Source organism: Ictalurus punctatus, chromosome 15, assembly GCF_001660625.3.
Source record: "Ictalurus punctatus breed USDA103 chromosome 15, Coco_2.0, whole genome shotgun sequence".
NCBI classification, from domain to species: Eukaryota; Metazoa; Chordata; class Actinopteri; order Siluriformes; family Ictaluridae; genus Ictalurus; species Ictalurus punctatus.
Genome location: NC_030430.2, coordinates 22,934,331 through 22,951,771, shown reverse-complemented (window position 1 = coordinate 22,951,771; position 17,441 = coordinate 22,934,331). Strand labels below are relative to the sequence as shown.

At 43.4% G+C, this 17,441-nt stretch overlaps 1 protein-coding gene across 8 annotated transcripts in view; it reads left to right on the top strand.

Annotated features, from left to right (window-relative positions):
* The first annotated feature begins 445 nt into the window (after positions 1-445).
* LOC108275628 (ankyrin repeat and SAM domain-containing protein 1A) overlaps positions 446-17,441 on the top strand; it is a 60,715-nt gene continuing 43,719 nt past the window's right edge. For 4 of the 8 annotated variants that reach the window (XM_053686340.1, XM_053686338.1, XM_053686342.1 and 1 more), the window contains exon 1: positions 447-935. In XM_053686340.1, coding sequence (XP_053542315.1) covers positions 727-935 — 209 coding nt within the window. In that variant the 5' untranslated portion in view covers positions 447-726. Of the gene's footprint in view, positions 936-17,441 lie in introns of all 8 variants that reach the window. The other 4 variants (XM_053686345.1, XM_053686344.1, XM_053686343.1 and 1 more) reach the window with 2 other exon arrangements.

Below are 17,441 nucleotides of genomic sequence, written 5' to 3'. Positions count from 1 at the left end.
TACAGCTCACAAATCCATATACAAGTGCACTGTATTAGGGTATGAAATAAGGGCTTTTACACTCCGGTTAGTGGACTATATGTATGGCTGGGAGCAATTTAGTATACAGCTCCCAAATTCCTACAGAAGTGCACTATATTAGGGCATGAAATGAGGGCTTTAACCCCTATATAGTGCACTAAATGTCCAGTATGAGGCATTTAGGATTCGGCTCACTAATCCACATAGAAGTGCACTATATTAGGGCACAAATTAAGAGCGTTTACACCCTACACAGTGCACTATATATCCAATTGAGAGCATTTGGGGATTTACTTCCTTATTCCCTACATCAGTGCACTACATGGGGTATGAGATAATGTATCCTACACCCTGTGTAGTGTACTGATTGTCCTGTAGGGAAGCATTTGGGAGTTGGCCCACAGGATGGGACCAGACGCCAGGAAGTGACGTGTAAGGACCGGACAGAGGAAGTTTGTGTGTGTATGTTTGGGTGTGTGTGTGTGTGAGTGTGTGTGAGTGTGAGAGGTGCTTGGACGGAGGGAAAGTTTTTTTTCTTTCCCTGGATCGGACAGGACTGGGTTGGGAATACAGTGAGAACCCTGTGAGAGCTTTGTTTCCGCTGTGCTGTGAGCGCGTGAATGCGCGTTTCCGGGCGGCGGCAGTGGTGGCGGCGCGAGTCGGATCTTCTCTCTGCCCGGTTTGGTGTGTGTCTGCTTGGCTGACATGGGGAAGGAGCAAGAGCTGCTGGAGGCGGCACGCACCGGGAATGTGGCCGCCGTGGAGAAGCTGCTGAGCGGCAAGAGAGCGACGTCCGGTGGCGGCGGAGGAATAGGAGGAGGATTTGGAGGTGGAGGTGGTGGAGGAGGCGCGGGACACGGCTCGAGCGGCGGCGTACACAGCGCGAGCGCTCACGCGCTCTCCAGCTTACTCAGGTAGGAGACGCGATTAGCCTGGAAGCTAGTGAGAGGGATGTCGGCCACCTTCTTTCTTTTTCCTTTTATTTGGGGGAATTTGTTTAACAACGCAACACATTTAGGTCTTTAAATATATTAAAGAGAATTAATTTACTGACCTGATACTATTTTTATACTTTAGTATTTTAAAAAACGGTAAATTACAACTTGTTTTTGTTCCTTTTATGGATTAAGGAATCGGAATTCCTGAAAGTTTAGCCTGAATTTCCGATACCCTGTAGCATCGCGATATTTTAGCTACGGGAATTCAATTTGCATATGCTAATTAGGGGGCTAATTATGCAGTTCAGTAAGGATTTATCAAAATAAAACAATACGTACTGATACGACTTTGTTAGTCATTATTATACCACAGCAGTATAATAAACAGATCTCAAATCTGATTTAATACAACAAATTCTAATTTTATATAACGCGTGTCTGAAAGTAGTTCCGGCTAAAGGCGAATCACAAGTTTATATCAATGCGCTTGTTCTGATGTGTTATTGTTTCTATATTAACAGCTCACTCACAGGGGCTTGACGTTTGGATGCGTCTCATAATCGAAGTCTAATAATAAACAGATTAGGGGGAAAAAAACGTGTAAACATTGCTCCGGTGAAGTTTTCCGGAAAGAGACTATTAGTTATGGAAGGAGTCTCCAGCGTCGGCACTTTGTGTGACGGTCTGTACGTTTTCCTCCACAGCAAAGTCTTCGGAACAGAGGAAGTTTTTATTTCTGCTTTCTCTGCATTGTGACGAGTATTTTCGTCTTATTAACTTATTTTTTTTAATAAGGTTTATAGCTGTTATGTTGTACGTTATAACAGGCAGTAACTGGTCTCACGGACGTTCCGTGGCATTAAATGCAACTACAAATGGCTGAAAAGTACGACGTGTTGATCTTTTAATGAATCAAAAATTGTAATTGTTGACAAATTTGCTGTGGTATAAGAGGAATAAAACACTTCAGGAGCTTGAGCCACATCACACTACCTTGTCGTTGATTGTTTTATTTTCCTTTCACAGGTTGTTTATTCTTTACTTTTACAAAAGGAAGAATTGGGCTTGTGCATTATGGGAAGGGCGCTGTGATTAAAAATTCAAGATACCCATCGTACCTGTGGTGAAAATCTGTGATACCCGTCGTACCTGTGGTAACAATCTAGGATACCTATCACTAACAAACAGTAGTGTAGTAATGCAAAAAAAAAAAAAAAAAAATGATTTCACTGATACTTTTATTTAATGCCTACGAAAATAAACGAACACAAAAAAATCGAAATATTTTACACTACTGAACATCGAGTACAAAATTCCGTTACGTCAGCTGCTTCTGATTGTAGTTGTTTTGAAAACATACTAACGATATCAGCGTTTCTTTCTTCTGAGAAGTCTCGTAATTTATCACAGTGTAGATATTCTATCAGCAGCTTTAGTGTGCATCAACAAACCCCAGGACTCATTTATCAACCTGGGTGTAAATAGATTTATTCATAAATCCTTGATATGAGCGTTGCACGAAATTTAATATTCATAAAAAGACTGTAAAGTCCAAAAAAACCCCTTCGTATCCTACTCGTGCTCCTGAGTGTGTGTAGATCAATGCATAGGAAGACTAACTAAAGCAAACCTCGACTCGATCCGGTTCAAATCATTTCATTAGCACGAATTACTGCACTTTTATATCTGGAATGTACTGTCGAGTTTACACTGCTGATTACGACTTTAATTAAAGAATGTGATGTGGAAAAAGAAAGACAACACAAAAAGCGCCATTTAAGACAAATAACCAAACGAGCGCTTCAGCTGATGGAAGATTTAACGCTCGTTATTCATAAGATATAAAATAAATCTTTTTACTGGAATGGTAGTGAGTCAAAATGACTTCCACTTTCAGACTTTACCCTTATTGTTCATTTTGTGCTCTCGGCTGTCTGCGCACTTTACCTTTTATGGGGTTTTGTGGGCGTGGCCAAAACGCAAACGAGCTGCGTCGGGAACGCGCAGTCGGTCTACGTCCGCGGCTAACTTTTATCTAAATCTAGAGAACATTTTATTTCGATTTGACTTGAGCAAAAGATTTACACACAACTGTACTAAAAACAAATAAATAAATAAATTCATGGATGAGCGAGACAAATTCGTGGAATCTGAAGTACGGCGTAAGGAACTGAGTTTTTCTCTGTCGTGTGCAGTATTTTGCTTCCTCTCTCCACTCTCTCTCTTACACTGTGACTACTGTGAGACTTCTTGTTTTGTTTTTTCTCAGATTTGCCGACGCAGAAGCATAAATAAAATTGCAAATAAGCGAGAAACTCGCGCGCTACGTGAACGGGATATTCATACGGTAATCTTCCACTGCGGTTTATTCAGGGTTCAGTCAGTACATTTGCTTTTCCAGCAGCCTGGGCCTGAGATTACACCGTGTACCGAGCTTTTAAGAAAATCGCAGCAAAGCCGCGATATTGTCTTTTTAAAATTTTTATATACGAGAAATGGATTTCCTCTCTGTTTTAAAGAATTACACGCACTTGTGAGACCATGTATCTGAGTCATGTGGGGCGTGTGCGGCATTACGGCGGCGTTTCTCTGATGTGTCTGATTATTTTAATAATTGTCTGGGGTTTGTTAGGGCTGGGCGATACGATGATGTAATATCGATATGATAAATTATGTCAATACTTTTTTTTAAATCACAATATCTTTTTATTCAGTTTTTTAAGTTAATAAGTAAATGTACAAACTGACTGTAAGCGAGGTATGGTGTTAACATTTTGTACTTAAAGGTGCAATAGTGGATTTAAATTTATTTTTTTTTATTATTGTTTGTTTATTTTCTTCATGATTTGTACAAATAACCTGAATGACGATGTGTAGAAGACCATAAACGATAGATTAAATCGTGGCTCTGGGAACACGGCCCTCCTGTCGGTCATTTTAGAGACACTATACGGCCAGCGTAGATCCTGGGGGCGGAGCTTCACAAACATTGGCGGGAACCATAGAAACATCGAATCCACGAACTGTCAAAGATCTAATCTTTTTTTTTTTTTTTTGGGGGGGGGGGGGGGCTAATTTGACCTAATACATATTTAATCTTTAATTAAAAAATATATATGCATGATATAGGGAGAGATTCTCTTTTGTTTGTTTTTTAATATAAAAAATAAATATAGTATTATTTTAGATAAAAAATGATCTTTTTCAGTCTTAACCTTTTTGTTTGGGGAAAAAAAAACTTGTAAAAAATGTTAAATATATTATGTATTTTTTTAATAAAAAAGAAAAAAATATTATAAATAAAAATATATTGTTTAATAAAAAATAAATATAAATGCATTATGCATTTGCTTATTAATAATAACGAAATATATTATACATTTGTTTCTAAATATTAACCAAGCAGTTTTCATTTTTCTTCTTTTATTTATTTATTTATTTATTTTACATATTTTTATTTTACACTATATTGTGTAATTATTATTATTATTATTATTATTATTATTATTATTATTATTATTAATTCTAAACACATTCATTATTATAATTTCTAATGTTTTTTTTTTTTAACACTATTGATTTGCTTTCAGTTTGTCAGCTAGCATGTATATCATGATACGTAGCATAAAAATGCCTTGGAGAATGATCTATGATATGTGTGTCATATCGTCCACCTCCACGGTGTTATTTTACGTATAGCGAGTTTCTTCCTGCTCGTGGGGCTCTCTCGACGTTCCTTTGCGGTGAAAACGCAGTTTCCTGAGAGCAGGTCACGGTAATGTTCTGATGATGTATGTCAGAGGTTAAGCATAATCATGATGTAATTGGTATGATAACGGAGTCGAAAAACATCGCGGTATTAATCGAGCGTTTATAAGCCGGAGATGAGAATTAAAAGAAACTTTTTATTAACGACATCTCTGTAGAAAAGCCTTCGTATGATTAAAAAAAATGAAAGGAAATTAAAATAAAAAAAGATTACATCCCGTCATTGTTGATATTTTTGGAGGATGACTTCGGGATAAAATCTCTGTCAGTGGCGGCGTTTATCACGTTGTCCTGAGAGAGAGAGAGAGAGAGAGAGAGAGAGAGAGAGAGAGAGAGCGGCTGTGAGGAAATGACACGCGGTGCGGTCGCGGCTCCTGCTGCGCTGAGAAACCCAGCTTGTGTGATTTAGTCTAGAGATTAAGAGAGGATTATGAACTTTTGGGGGAATCACAGCCGACCCTCTGGAGTGAGGAATGCAGTAAGAATGGGTAAACAGTAAAGAAGAGATAAAGTAAGCGTCTGATTGTAGCCCCTGACTGAGCGTGACACGGTGACACCCATACATCATATCCTTAACTTTTTATTAATAAAGCTCTGATTACGTCATAGCAGTGTTTTTAGCCGCTGACATTGGTGATGTGAGAACGGAGTGTGGTGATGAGCAGCGTTCTCTCTCCCGCTTGTGTGTGAGACTGAAGATGTTCATTAAGGACCATGAATGTTCTAATAAACATACGGGATATGGACAAACTGCTCACTGTGTTTAATATGATCACCAATTTTGTAGTCATTTTATAGATTTCATGCATGTCACACTTTCTGTCTGCCCGTATCTCTGTCTGTCTCTCTCTGCCCGTCTCTCTCTCACTGCTTGTCTCACTGCCCATCTCACTCTCTCTGCTAGTCTCTCTGCTAGTCTCTCTCTCTCTCTGCCCATCTCTCTGCCCGTCTCTCTGCTAGTCTCTCTCTCTCTCTCTCTGCCCATCTCTCTGCCCGTCTCTCTGCCCATCTCACTCTCTCTGCTCGTCTTTCTGCCCATCTCACTCTCTCTGCCAGTCTCTCTCTCTGCCCATCTCTCTGCCCGTCTCTCTGCCCATCTCACGCTCTCTGCTCGTCTTTCTGCTAGTCTCACTCTCTCTCTGCTAGTCTCACTCTCTCTCTGCTAGTCTTTCTCTCTGCCAGTCTCTCTCTCTCTGCCAGTCTCTCTCTCTCTGCCCATCTCTATGCCCATCTCTCTGCCCATCTCACCCTCTCTTGCCAGTTTCTCTCTCACTGCCCGTCTCCCTGCCCATCTATTTGTCTGTCTGCCACTTCTCTGCCCATCTTTCTACCTCTCTCTCTCTCTCTCTCTCTCTCTCTCTCTCTCTCTCTGCCCATCTCTTGGCCTGTCTACCCATCCCTCTGCTGATCTACCTGTCTCTCTTCCTGCTCTTCTGACCGGGCCTAAAAATGGGAATTATGAATTTTGGGAAAATCCTAACAGAATACAAGGAGCAGCATATAATTAGCTCTTCCACACGCACACACACACACACACACACACACACACACACACACACACACACACACACACACACACACCCAGAGCTGGCTAATGATAATAATCATCGTATTATTGATGATTGTTATAATTGAGTATTTCCCCTTTTACCTGCTAGCTGTTTGTGGATGAGCAGGCGGCTGCCTCAGAGAGCAACACCATGACCGGCCTCTGCTTTATTTCCTGTTTTCTCTATTTCATGCAAATTAGTCGGTCAGAGTAAATCTGCTGATCCAAAAAACAGGCTGCAGTAAATTCCCCGGACTGATCATCCAGCGCGCTGTGTGTCCTGAAGCTCCCTGTTTCTCAACACACTCGTCAGTGTTTATTGTGCTAAAGATACTGATAATCAGCAGCAGTATATATTGGGAGATATTAGCATCAGTTAGTGATTAGTCTATTATGTGATATGGGAGACTGTACACATTTTGTCTCCAAGCATTCTCCACCTGTTCAGTCCACACCCACTTCCTAATTGTTTCTTAAAGCTTGTTGAGCAGAATTATGGAATTGCTGTCTCTGATTAGGAGACACGATGTCTTAATATATCCCATATATAAAACCATATCGAATGATTTTGCTCAGGTGCTCCGTGAGGCGGATGAGCCCGGCATGGCGCTGTGCTGCTCACTGAGTTTCCTGTTGTTGTTTTTTTTTTTCAGAAATGCAAGAAGCTTTTTATGTGTGGTGTGTTCATTTTTTTGTGGTGTTTTTTTTTTTGTTGTTTTTTTTTTTTTTTGTTCCCTACTTCTGCGCAGCTTGCAGCGTGCGGCACGCTTTCATGTCGGGACTCGTCCGTTTGTTGTGCAAGAGCTGAGCGCAGAGTTAAAGTACCTCCCAAGGAATGCATCTCATTCCATCATGGCCGAATAACAGACTCTGACATGCTGCACGATCAGAAACTCCTCCACAGATGCACTCTGGGTAGCATAAACAAAACGGCTTGAAATGTAAGCAGGGTGGAATAAGCTAAAATGCATACGCAGCCGGGACGTGGGCTGTGATTGGCTCGAATAGGCATACTATCTGTTATCTACTAAATTAAACACGTGGTTGGAATCGAAGCTTGAGATTGGGCTGGAAGAGCTCATGAACGTTCACCTACCAGATTTCCCTGAGACGCTCTGATTGGACGCTCACGTCACCGTGATAGGATTAATATGTTTACAATTAATTATCTTATCATCTGACATCTTTAAAATACCTACACTTTATTGGGAACAAATCCTATAATCTGCTCATTTATGCAATTATCCAAGCAGACAGTCATGTTGCAGGAGCACACAGTGCAGGAAACCATGTAAATACAGGTCAAGAGCTTCAGGTAATGTTCACTTCATATGTCAGAATGGGGAAAACGTGTGATCTCCGTGACCTTTATCGTGGCATGGTCGTTGGTACCAGATGAGCTGGTTTGAGTATTTCAGAAACTACTGATCTCCTGGGATTTTCTCTCACGTCAGTTTACACAGAATGGTGCGAAAAACAGAAAACATCGCGCGAGCGACGGTTCTGTGGCTGGAAACGCCTTGCTGAGCAGAGAGGTCAGGGGAAAATGGCCAGACCGGTTCGAGCTGGCAGGATGAATATAATAACTTGTGTAATCACTCTTTACAACCACGTTGAGCAGAAAAGCATCTCGGCATGCTTTGGAACCTTGAGGTGGATGGGCTACAAGAGCAGGAAACCACACTGGGTTCCACTCCCGCCAGCCAAGAATCTGAGGCTTTCATGGACACGGGTTCACCCACACTAGACAGTAGGTGTACGGGAGTTCCTAATAAAGGGCGAGCATATATAGAATATGTGGAATTTTTTTTTTTAATCATCATCATCATACTCCGAATTGTGAAATCGTCTGACGCAACGATGATAAAAAAATCGGCTGGAGCACACACACTCCGCTACACCATCATGTCTTGGTCATCCACACCACATATTGTTAACCACACACCCCCCCCCCCCCCCCCATCCAAACCACCCAAAATGTATGGTCTGTGTCACATACCCGTGCAAGACAGCGTATGAGATAAATGATGAACCCTGGCATTAAGATGAAAGAGGAAGCAGTGTGAAGAGAAATTGGGAAATGTCCTGTTTTAACACATTTAAACGAGGTGCTCTGAAATAAATCAAACGTTGCTGGACGTGTATCCGGTAATAATAATTACGTTAACGTTATTTAATTTTGGATTTGCACGTCATCACAGCTGCTGCAGGAATTCTGCTGGGTTTATTAATGCTCGGAAGCACTGGAAGCGTCTTGTTAATGACGGTGTTAAGGTGTTCTGGACGTTTGAATTTGTAGCGCCGTCTGAACTTTTGTTTGCTGCCTGGTACCGGTACCAAACCTAACCGCTAATGAAACGATCTGCTTTAAACTGGTGTCCAGCTCTGTTGCGATGACAGGAAGTGGTCGGTTCACGGTCGGCTGGTTAATTATTTCAGTGTTTCCCCTTTTTTTTTTTTTTTTTTTTTCTTTCTCCCCCCCCCAGCTGAACTCCGTTAAACTTGGTGTTTTTAACACATCTGAAGTGCATTAGGCGCACAGCTAGCCCACGCAGACATACAGCCACATGGCCAGGCCGGATGTGCAGACAGACAGATGGCTGGACTGGCACACAGACAGACAGTGAGACATGTAGGCAGACAGAAGGATAGGCAGATGGTTGGAAAGACAGACAGACAGACAGACAGGCTGCTTGACAGACAGACAGACAGACGGCTGGACAGACATATTGCCGAGCTGGCACACAAACAGACAACCGGGCTGGCACACAAACAGACAACCGGGCTGGCACACAAACAGACGACCTGACTGGCACACAGACAGTAAGACATGCAGGTTGGCACACCAATAGGCAGATGATCGGAAAGACAGACTGACAGACAAACAGCAAGACAGACAGACAGACGGACGGCTGGAGGGACAGCTGGACGGACAGACGGACAGACAGAGGGCTGGAACGACATACAGACAGACAGAGGGCTGGAAAGACAGACAGACAGAGGGCTGGAAAGACAGACAGACAGACAGAGGGCTGGAAAGACAGACAGACAGACAGAGGGCTGGAAAGACAGACAGACAGACAGAGGGCTGGAAAGACAGACAGACAGACAGAGGGCTGGAAAGACAGACAGACAGACAGAGGGCTGGAAAGACAGACAGACAGACAGAGGGCTGGAAAGACAGACAGACAGACAGAGGGCTGGAAAGACAGACAGACAGACAGAGGGCTGGAAAGACAGACAGACAGACAGAGGGCTGGAAAGACAGACAGACAGACAGAGGGCTGGAAAGACAGACAGACAGACAGAGGGCTGGAAAGACAGACAGACAGACAGAGGGCTGGAAAGACAGACAGACAGACAGAGGGCTGGAAAGACAGACAGACAGACAGAGGGCTGGAAAGACAGACAGACAGACAGAGGGCTGGAAAGACAGACAGACAGACAGAGGGCTGGAAAGACAGACAGACAGACAGAGGGCTGGAAAGACAGACAGACAGACAGAGGGCTGGAAAGACAGACAGACAGACAGAGGGCTGGAAAGACAGACAGACAGACAGAGGGCTGGAAAGACAGACAGACAGACAGAGGGCTGGAAAGACAGACAGACAGACAGAGGGCTGGAAAGACAGACAGACAGACAGAGGGCTGGAAAGACAGACAGACAGAGGGCTGGAAAGACAGACAGACAGAGGGCTGGAAAGACAGATAGACAGAGGGCTGGAAAGACAGATAGACAGACAGACAGAGGGCTGGAAAGACAGACAGACAGACAGACAGACAGAGGGCTGGAAAGACAGACAGACAGACAGACAGACAGAGGGCTGGAAAGACAGACAGACAGACAGACAGAGGGCTGGAAAGACAGACAGACAGACAGACAGAGGGCTGGAAAGACAGACAGACAGACAGAGGGCTGGAAAGACAGACAGACAGACAGAGGGCTGGAAAGACAGACAGACAGACAGAGGGCTGGAAAGACATGCAAACAAAGAGCTGGATTGGCAGGTAGACAGGCGACTAGACAGACAGATGGCCAGACATACAGGCATGTATAGCTAGACGAACAGGCAGACAGACAGACAGCCAGATAGCAATGCAGCTGAAAAGGTGGACAAACATATAACTGGACAGAGAAGCAAACAGGCAGACAGATAACTATACATGCAGACAGGCAAACATACAACCGGAAAGACAGGCAGACAAAAGGCTGGACAAGAAGGCAGATGATCGCTGGGTGAGGCAGGCATTCTACTAGACATGCAGACATACAGGCAGCGGGCAGATGTGTGGACAGACAGGCAGCGGGCAGATGTGTGGACAGGCATTCCACCAGACAGACAGACAGGGTTTATCAGATTAAACACTCCTGAAGAATAATGTGATTTAAGAATGTCATTCTGAAGTTATATTCAGCACTAATGAATCACACACAGGATATGATGTGCTACACTTGAGGTCTGTTTTGTCCCCACTGGTCTTGCACTGTCTGCCTCAGCGTCCTGTTTTGCTCTTTTAAAAAAAAAAAAAAATTGTCACAACTTCCTGTGTGTAATAGTGTGTCTCCACTCAGACGATCTGCCGCAGCTCTGTCTCTCTCTGTTCGCCGCTTCTGGCTCTTTCTATAATATCACTATGGATGTGATTATGACCCGTCATTTTCTTCCAGCGCAGGATGTAGGAGTGCTGAGAGGCCAACTTATATATGCACAGTGTACTGTATATGTAAACAACAGAGAGGTCATTTAATGATCATTAAAGCCAACAGATATGTTTAGTGTTGTATTTAATACCGAGAATTGATTTTGTATTCTGTGTTTGTCACGTTTGAATCCGGTTTACGGAAGCATTGATGTATTGCGGAGCAAGCGAGGGAGGGAGGGAAGCGAGTGAGGGAGGGAGGGAAGCGAGTGAGGGAGGGAAGCGAGTGAGGGAGGGAGGGAAGCGAGTGAGGGAGGGGAGGGAGTGAGGGAGGGAGGGAAGCGAGTGAGGGAGGGAGGGAGGGAAGCGAGCTCGCTAACCTGTTGGATTGGGTCTGAGGTTTACATCTTACGAAATCCAGAAACTCAAACGGAGTGTGTGTGTGTTGCATTCTGTCCACGAATGTGTGTGACGAACTGGTGCTTCTTGGTGGCATCATCTCATGGTGCCACTTTAGTGTGTGGGTAGAGTCATGTGGACAAATTCACAGTTTTGTGTGTGTGTGTGTGTGTGTGTGTGTGTGTGTGTATGTGTGTTTTCTTAGAATACAGAAATAAAACCTGGTTCAGTCATGGCTGAGAAAATAATGCTGAGTCATCAGGTGAGAGGAGTGGATTTAAGTTGCCTTGCTGTAGTTTCTGTGTTAAAGCTGTTAAAACACACTACTCGTGCGCACACACACACACACACACACACACTCAGAGTATTTTTAATTTACAAGATTCCCAATGTCACATTTTACCAAGAAGTGTGCAGTTTTTCCTTTAGAGCACAGATTCCACAGATTTAAAAGCGTTTTTGGTCAGCACTGGCATGCGTTCGGACTTTATGGCCCTTAAATTCATTCAGTGATTCGCGATTTTTTCGTTTATCCTCGGCTCGTGTCCCACCCGCTGTTTTCAAAGCTAGACCTTCTGAGGCCCTTTTTCCTGCCTGTGCACTTCAAACGTTTTTTGTTTTTTTGTTTTTTTCTTGGCTTGCAATCGGAAAAGCCCTCATAAAGCCCTTATGCTAACTAACTACTTTTGGACCTTTCCTTCTGCTTGCGCGTGCAACTCGGCACCGGTGCGGATGTGTTTTCTTGTCCGGGTCAGCAGTTGAATTGAAAGTAGAACTAGACCCTTTTGATTTGATGTAACTTTATGAAGACCGAGTGCTGACTGGGGGCAGGGTTAGGGTTAAGTGGTGCTTTTGCAGTTTTAGGATTTCCTCTAGATGAACGACTCTGGTCGAGTACCCGTGTCCATTTTCCACCACGACACGCCGAAAGAGGTGGTTTGTTGACTAGTCGACTAATCCAATACCTTCATGGAACCACTTAAATCCACTACTAAAATATACTCAAATGCTCAAAACGTGGCGTGTTTTCTGCTCGTCTCCCTCCCTACTGTACGCGATACATGGTGAATTTGTTGTCCTGTCCTGCAGTAATCGCAAGCAAGGTAAAGGAAGGCAGGGGTGCCAATACTTAAATAACGGCGAGAATTCAGGGTGCAAATGAATTATGAAGTCGGCTTGAAAATACAATGCATACGTATTTGCTGTTTTAGTGTGGCTGAAATCTCATACGTGTGTATTATACCCTATACAGTGAGCATCTGTAGTGAAGAGGCGGCCATTTTGGAATTAGCCCAAGCTGATAAAGTCTGGATTTTATGTAGCTCATGGGTAAGAATATAATAGTGAGCTCAATATATTTAGCTATAGTAAGTTAAGACTCCTGGACTTCCTGATCAGCGCTTGGCGTGTCCCTCCCTCCGCAGCAGACCACAGAAGAAGAGTTAGCCACAATAGACTGATGGAAGACCATAGTAGTGTCCTCAGAAAGAAGACGGTCCAGTCTGTTATTCAGGAAGACCCTTGTCTACCATCTCCACATTTTCCCCCTTTCATGGGGACAGGTTTCTTAACAAACTGGAAATTCACCACCAGTTCGGTTGTCCTGTTGTTGTTAAGCTGCAGGTGTTTTTCCCCCAGCCTCCTGTACTCTGAATCATCTCCATAATAATAATAAGCTTTTGTCACATACATTAAAGTACAGTGACATTCTTTTCGCCTATCCTAGCTTGTCAGGAAGCTGGGGTCAGAGCACAGGGTGACCTGTGATATCTTCGCTTGGAATCAATTTTTCATGTTGTTGAAGGTCTGCAAAACATGTTAGTTCATTATCAATTATGTTATGTAGACGGTTGTAAACAGTTGTTTCCTCACTAGCATCTCTCTCTTTCTCTTTTGAAGTCAATAAGACAAAAAACAACAACATTGCAGCTTGTGAAGTTAACGAAACTGCAAACTCGTCTGTCCTGAGGACTTTCCCGTGCTGGAAAACTGTTACAAAGCGCTTGAACTGGAGACTCCTTCCATAAATGTTAGCTACTATTTTAAAATAAATGTAGAGTAATTAATTACTCTCTCTCTCTCTCTCTCTTTTTTTTTTTTTTTTAAAAAACATTTAAATAAAACACACCTACTTGCAGTACTCCTCACTAAAATAAGAGAGAGAGATCAGATCTCTTGACATCTTATTTTCGCGTAACCCCATCTTTCCGGATGTCTTAAAGTAACACTTCCTTATTTTAGTGTACTTACTAAAACAGAAACTCATGCTTCAAGGCTTTTCAGTAGCGGTGATTGTGTGTTTGTATGCTGATAGGATCTCTGTGTGTTTTACCCATAACTTCCTCAGTAATATCTATAGGTGACGAGTCGATTTATAAACATAAATATAATATAAATATAATAATCGGCAACAGGTCGCGTGTGGTTAGCTGCGTCAGGCTTTAGCCATCTCGTACGCTATCTGCTAATTAGCCGGCAATGAATTGGCAATATTTATTTTATATCCTTTTAAAGCTGTGCTGTATAAAATGGGATGTTGCGACACTGCTGTAATCAGTGCTTCCTGAATCTTTGATTTTCTAAAGACGTCACGCCGTGATGTGTCGATCTTCTTCTCGTCATCGCACGTCTTCATGTGATACGAATTCGCAGGTCACCAAACTTGTCCTTTGGAACGAAGCGGAATGCGAAACTTCTTCACTCACATGAAGCTCGTGTTTCCGATCGCCAGCATTCGCATGCCTACGAATGGACTCCAGTGGAAAGTGCGCATGCGGAAAGTCTAGTATGACCGCCCCTTAAAGCCCAAACTATGCTTCACTGTTTACGCGTGCGCTCGGGACAGCGTAGAGTAAGCATGACGTGAATTGCGTCATCAGCAGAGTACGCACACCAGAATTTTTGAAACACAACGGTCGCACATGAGAATTTAATTCTTTTGCACTATTTAGTTCTTCCGCAAGGTGACAGCAGTGACGGGACCGTCGAGTCTCAAGATGGTCGAAGAAAAAAACGGACGAGACGAAAACGAGTGCAGGTTAGAGCGTACCTGCACTTGTATAATTCTAGCCTTAAAGTGTATAAGGGTACAAATAGTCACGAGAGATTGCCTAAGCATCGTTCTTCGTTGTCGTCTTTCACACTGAAGACCTGCTTTTCTGCTCCCTACTGACTCTTGTAGGCCAGGAGCGGTAGTGCAAGTTGTCGTAATACGCTAGCGTACGTGTTTTAAAAAAAAAACAAAAAGGAAAAACCTCTCCTTCATCCCAAACTACATTTACTCACTGACCCTTACTTGTAAAATGAACTCCAGTAAAGAACTCCCTGGCGTTTAATATGATGTTTTTTTGTCGCTGATAACGAGTCGTATGTTCTTGCTGAACACTTCCTGTGTCAGAGCCGTGTTCCTGACTGATAAACCATCTCTCTGTTCAGCATGTGTTTTGTGCTGTAGCTCCCCCCCCCCCCCCCCCCCCCCCCGTGCTTTGCTGGCTTACTGATGTGGCTCCTTCACTGGTCTCATCCGTCTGGATCTGAAGCAAGATGGAGTTTTGGAGTTCATTTAAATTCATGATGGAGGAAGCAGAATGAATTCAGACATCCACAGAAACAGTGAAATGCATCCAATCTAACAGCGAGGAACTTCATCACACAGCAGGGCGATGACCCAAAAACACACTGCCAGCACAACAAAGGACTTCATCAGTGGCGAAAAGTGGTCAACGTTTGACCTTTTCTTTTATAAGCGCTGGTTGTAGGGCTCGGTCATTAGTAGGTCACGTAACCATGACGACGTAACTTGCCTATAACTTACCTAAAACCCACTGAAGCATCGCGTCTCCGAGAATGTTCTCTATATTTGATTGTTCTGTGTTTTTAACTGACATGGCTGATGTGGAGGGGAGTAGAGAGTCCAGAGATTCTCCGGTAATATTCATGCTTTTACACCCTTTAAGCGTCACCTCTCGGTGTCGGTGCTTGGCCCCCTGCTGTCTCTGCCTGCAGTTTTAGGTTTGGTTATCGCTATAAAAGAAGCGGCCGGATGGGCAGAAAGTCCCACAGCGCCGGTCGACCCAGTTCTCCCAAAAATAAGTGTGTGTGTGTGTGCGCTATTTGAGTGACCAGAAAATGACAGGAAACACTGCTACCAGCCACGGTGTAGAACTACTAGATTAAAACATTGTTAAACATGACACATGCACTGGAGTCTGATGTAAAATGAAATGTCCACAATGTCCCTGTTACCCAATCAGCGTCTGACGCTGGGGTGGATTAGTCACACCTTATCCATGCCATAACGGTGAAATGGCTCTAACTAGAAGATAGTGTGTGTTTGTTTGTTTGTTTGTTTGTTTGTTTTTTTAACATGGTAACGCATTTAATTTCGAAGTAAATCATGCGTGAGTGAATGTAGGACGGAGAGTGTAGAAGTGAGTAAAGTCAGTTCTTCACAGAGTCAAGTCTACACAGATGGACGAATCTGATCAATAAAGTGCATGGTATTGACTGAAACTCAGCTAGCCTGCTAGTTATGGGCTAATTAACGGTTAGTGCGTGAGATAAAGCTTTACACCACTCTACAGGCCTGAAAGAGGATACAGGGATGCTAATGTTTGCAGTGCATCATGGGAAAATTTATTGTAAGCTGTGCACCCTCCATTGGTCTGATTCCTCTGTGGGGATATTAGGGATTAGAGTTTCCTTTCAGGCTGCACGTCTTTTATACACACACACACACACACACACACACACACACACACACACACACACACACACACACGCACACACGACCGGCTGTGTGCTTTCTCCATGTCGAGTCACTTCAGGGAACCTGTAACAGTGTTCATGCATAGCTCTCTCTCTCTCTCTCTCTCTCTCTCTCTCTCTCTCTCTCTCTCTCTCTCTCCTCTCTCTATCCTCTCTCTCACTCTCTCCTCTCTCTCCTCTCTATCCTCTCTTCTCTCTATCCTCTCGCTCTCTCCTCTCTATCCTCTCTCTCTATCCTCTCACTCTCTCCTCTCTCTCTCTCCTCTCTTTCCTCTCTCTATCCTCTCACCCTCTCCTCTCTATCCTCTCACTCTCTCCTCTCTCTATCCTCTCACCCTCTCCTCTCTTTCCTCTCACTCTCTCCTCTCTCTCTATCCTCTCACTCTATCCTCTCTATCCTCTCTCTATCCTCTCTCTCTCTACACTCACTCTCTCCTCTCTCTCTCTCTCTCTCTCTCTCTGTCCTCTCACTCTCTCCTCCCTCTCCCTCTCTCTCCCTCTCCCTCCTCTCTTTTCTCTCTCTCTTTCTGTGTCTTTACTCTTTCTCCCTCTCTTTCTGTATTTCTTTCTGCCCTCTTCTGTCTGTCTCTTTTCTATCTGTTTGTTTCTCACTCTCTCTCCTCGTTATCTCTCATTAACACAGCATCACTCTGAATGAGTCTCAACTGTGGCACCAAGGCTTAGTCGCCATGACGATACCACTGCATGGGTCAACAAGGTTGGGGTATTAAAGAAAGGAGGTGGATGATGTCATTACACAAGTGTGTGTGTGTGTGAGAGAGAGAGAGACAGATGGACTAGTTTTTTCCTCTTCTGTCCTTGTCTCATCTCATTTTTCATCTTTTTCTCTTCTGTCCTATGACTTTTTCCTCCATCCTCTTCTTCTTCCCTTCCTCTACACGTCCCTCTCTAATATTCCTTTTCACTCCTGTCTTTAATTTTATTGTTCTATGTCTTGCCCATGTTTTCCCTCTTTTTCTGTTTGCCTGATCCTCTTTCACTTTTCCACTTTCCCAATTTTTTAAGCTAGCTCACTAGCGTTAGCAGTTAACATTTATGAATATAGGTTTGAACTCCTTTGAGAAATCCAGGCAGGTTAACTCGTTTAAACGAGCTAACTCTCGTTAGCATTGAGGATTATGAAGATTGTGAATGTAATTCTCTCAGAAATCCTATGATTGTCTCATGTAAGTTAGCTGTCCTGAGTTAGCAGTGAGCATTATGAACATTAATTAGTACAAAGTGAAAATCCTGTCACGTTAGCTGATGTAAGCTTAGCTAACTATCTTGTGGAGATTATGAACATTATGAATAAAATCTGACAATCCTCTCAGAAATCCCATCAGGTTAGTTCATGT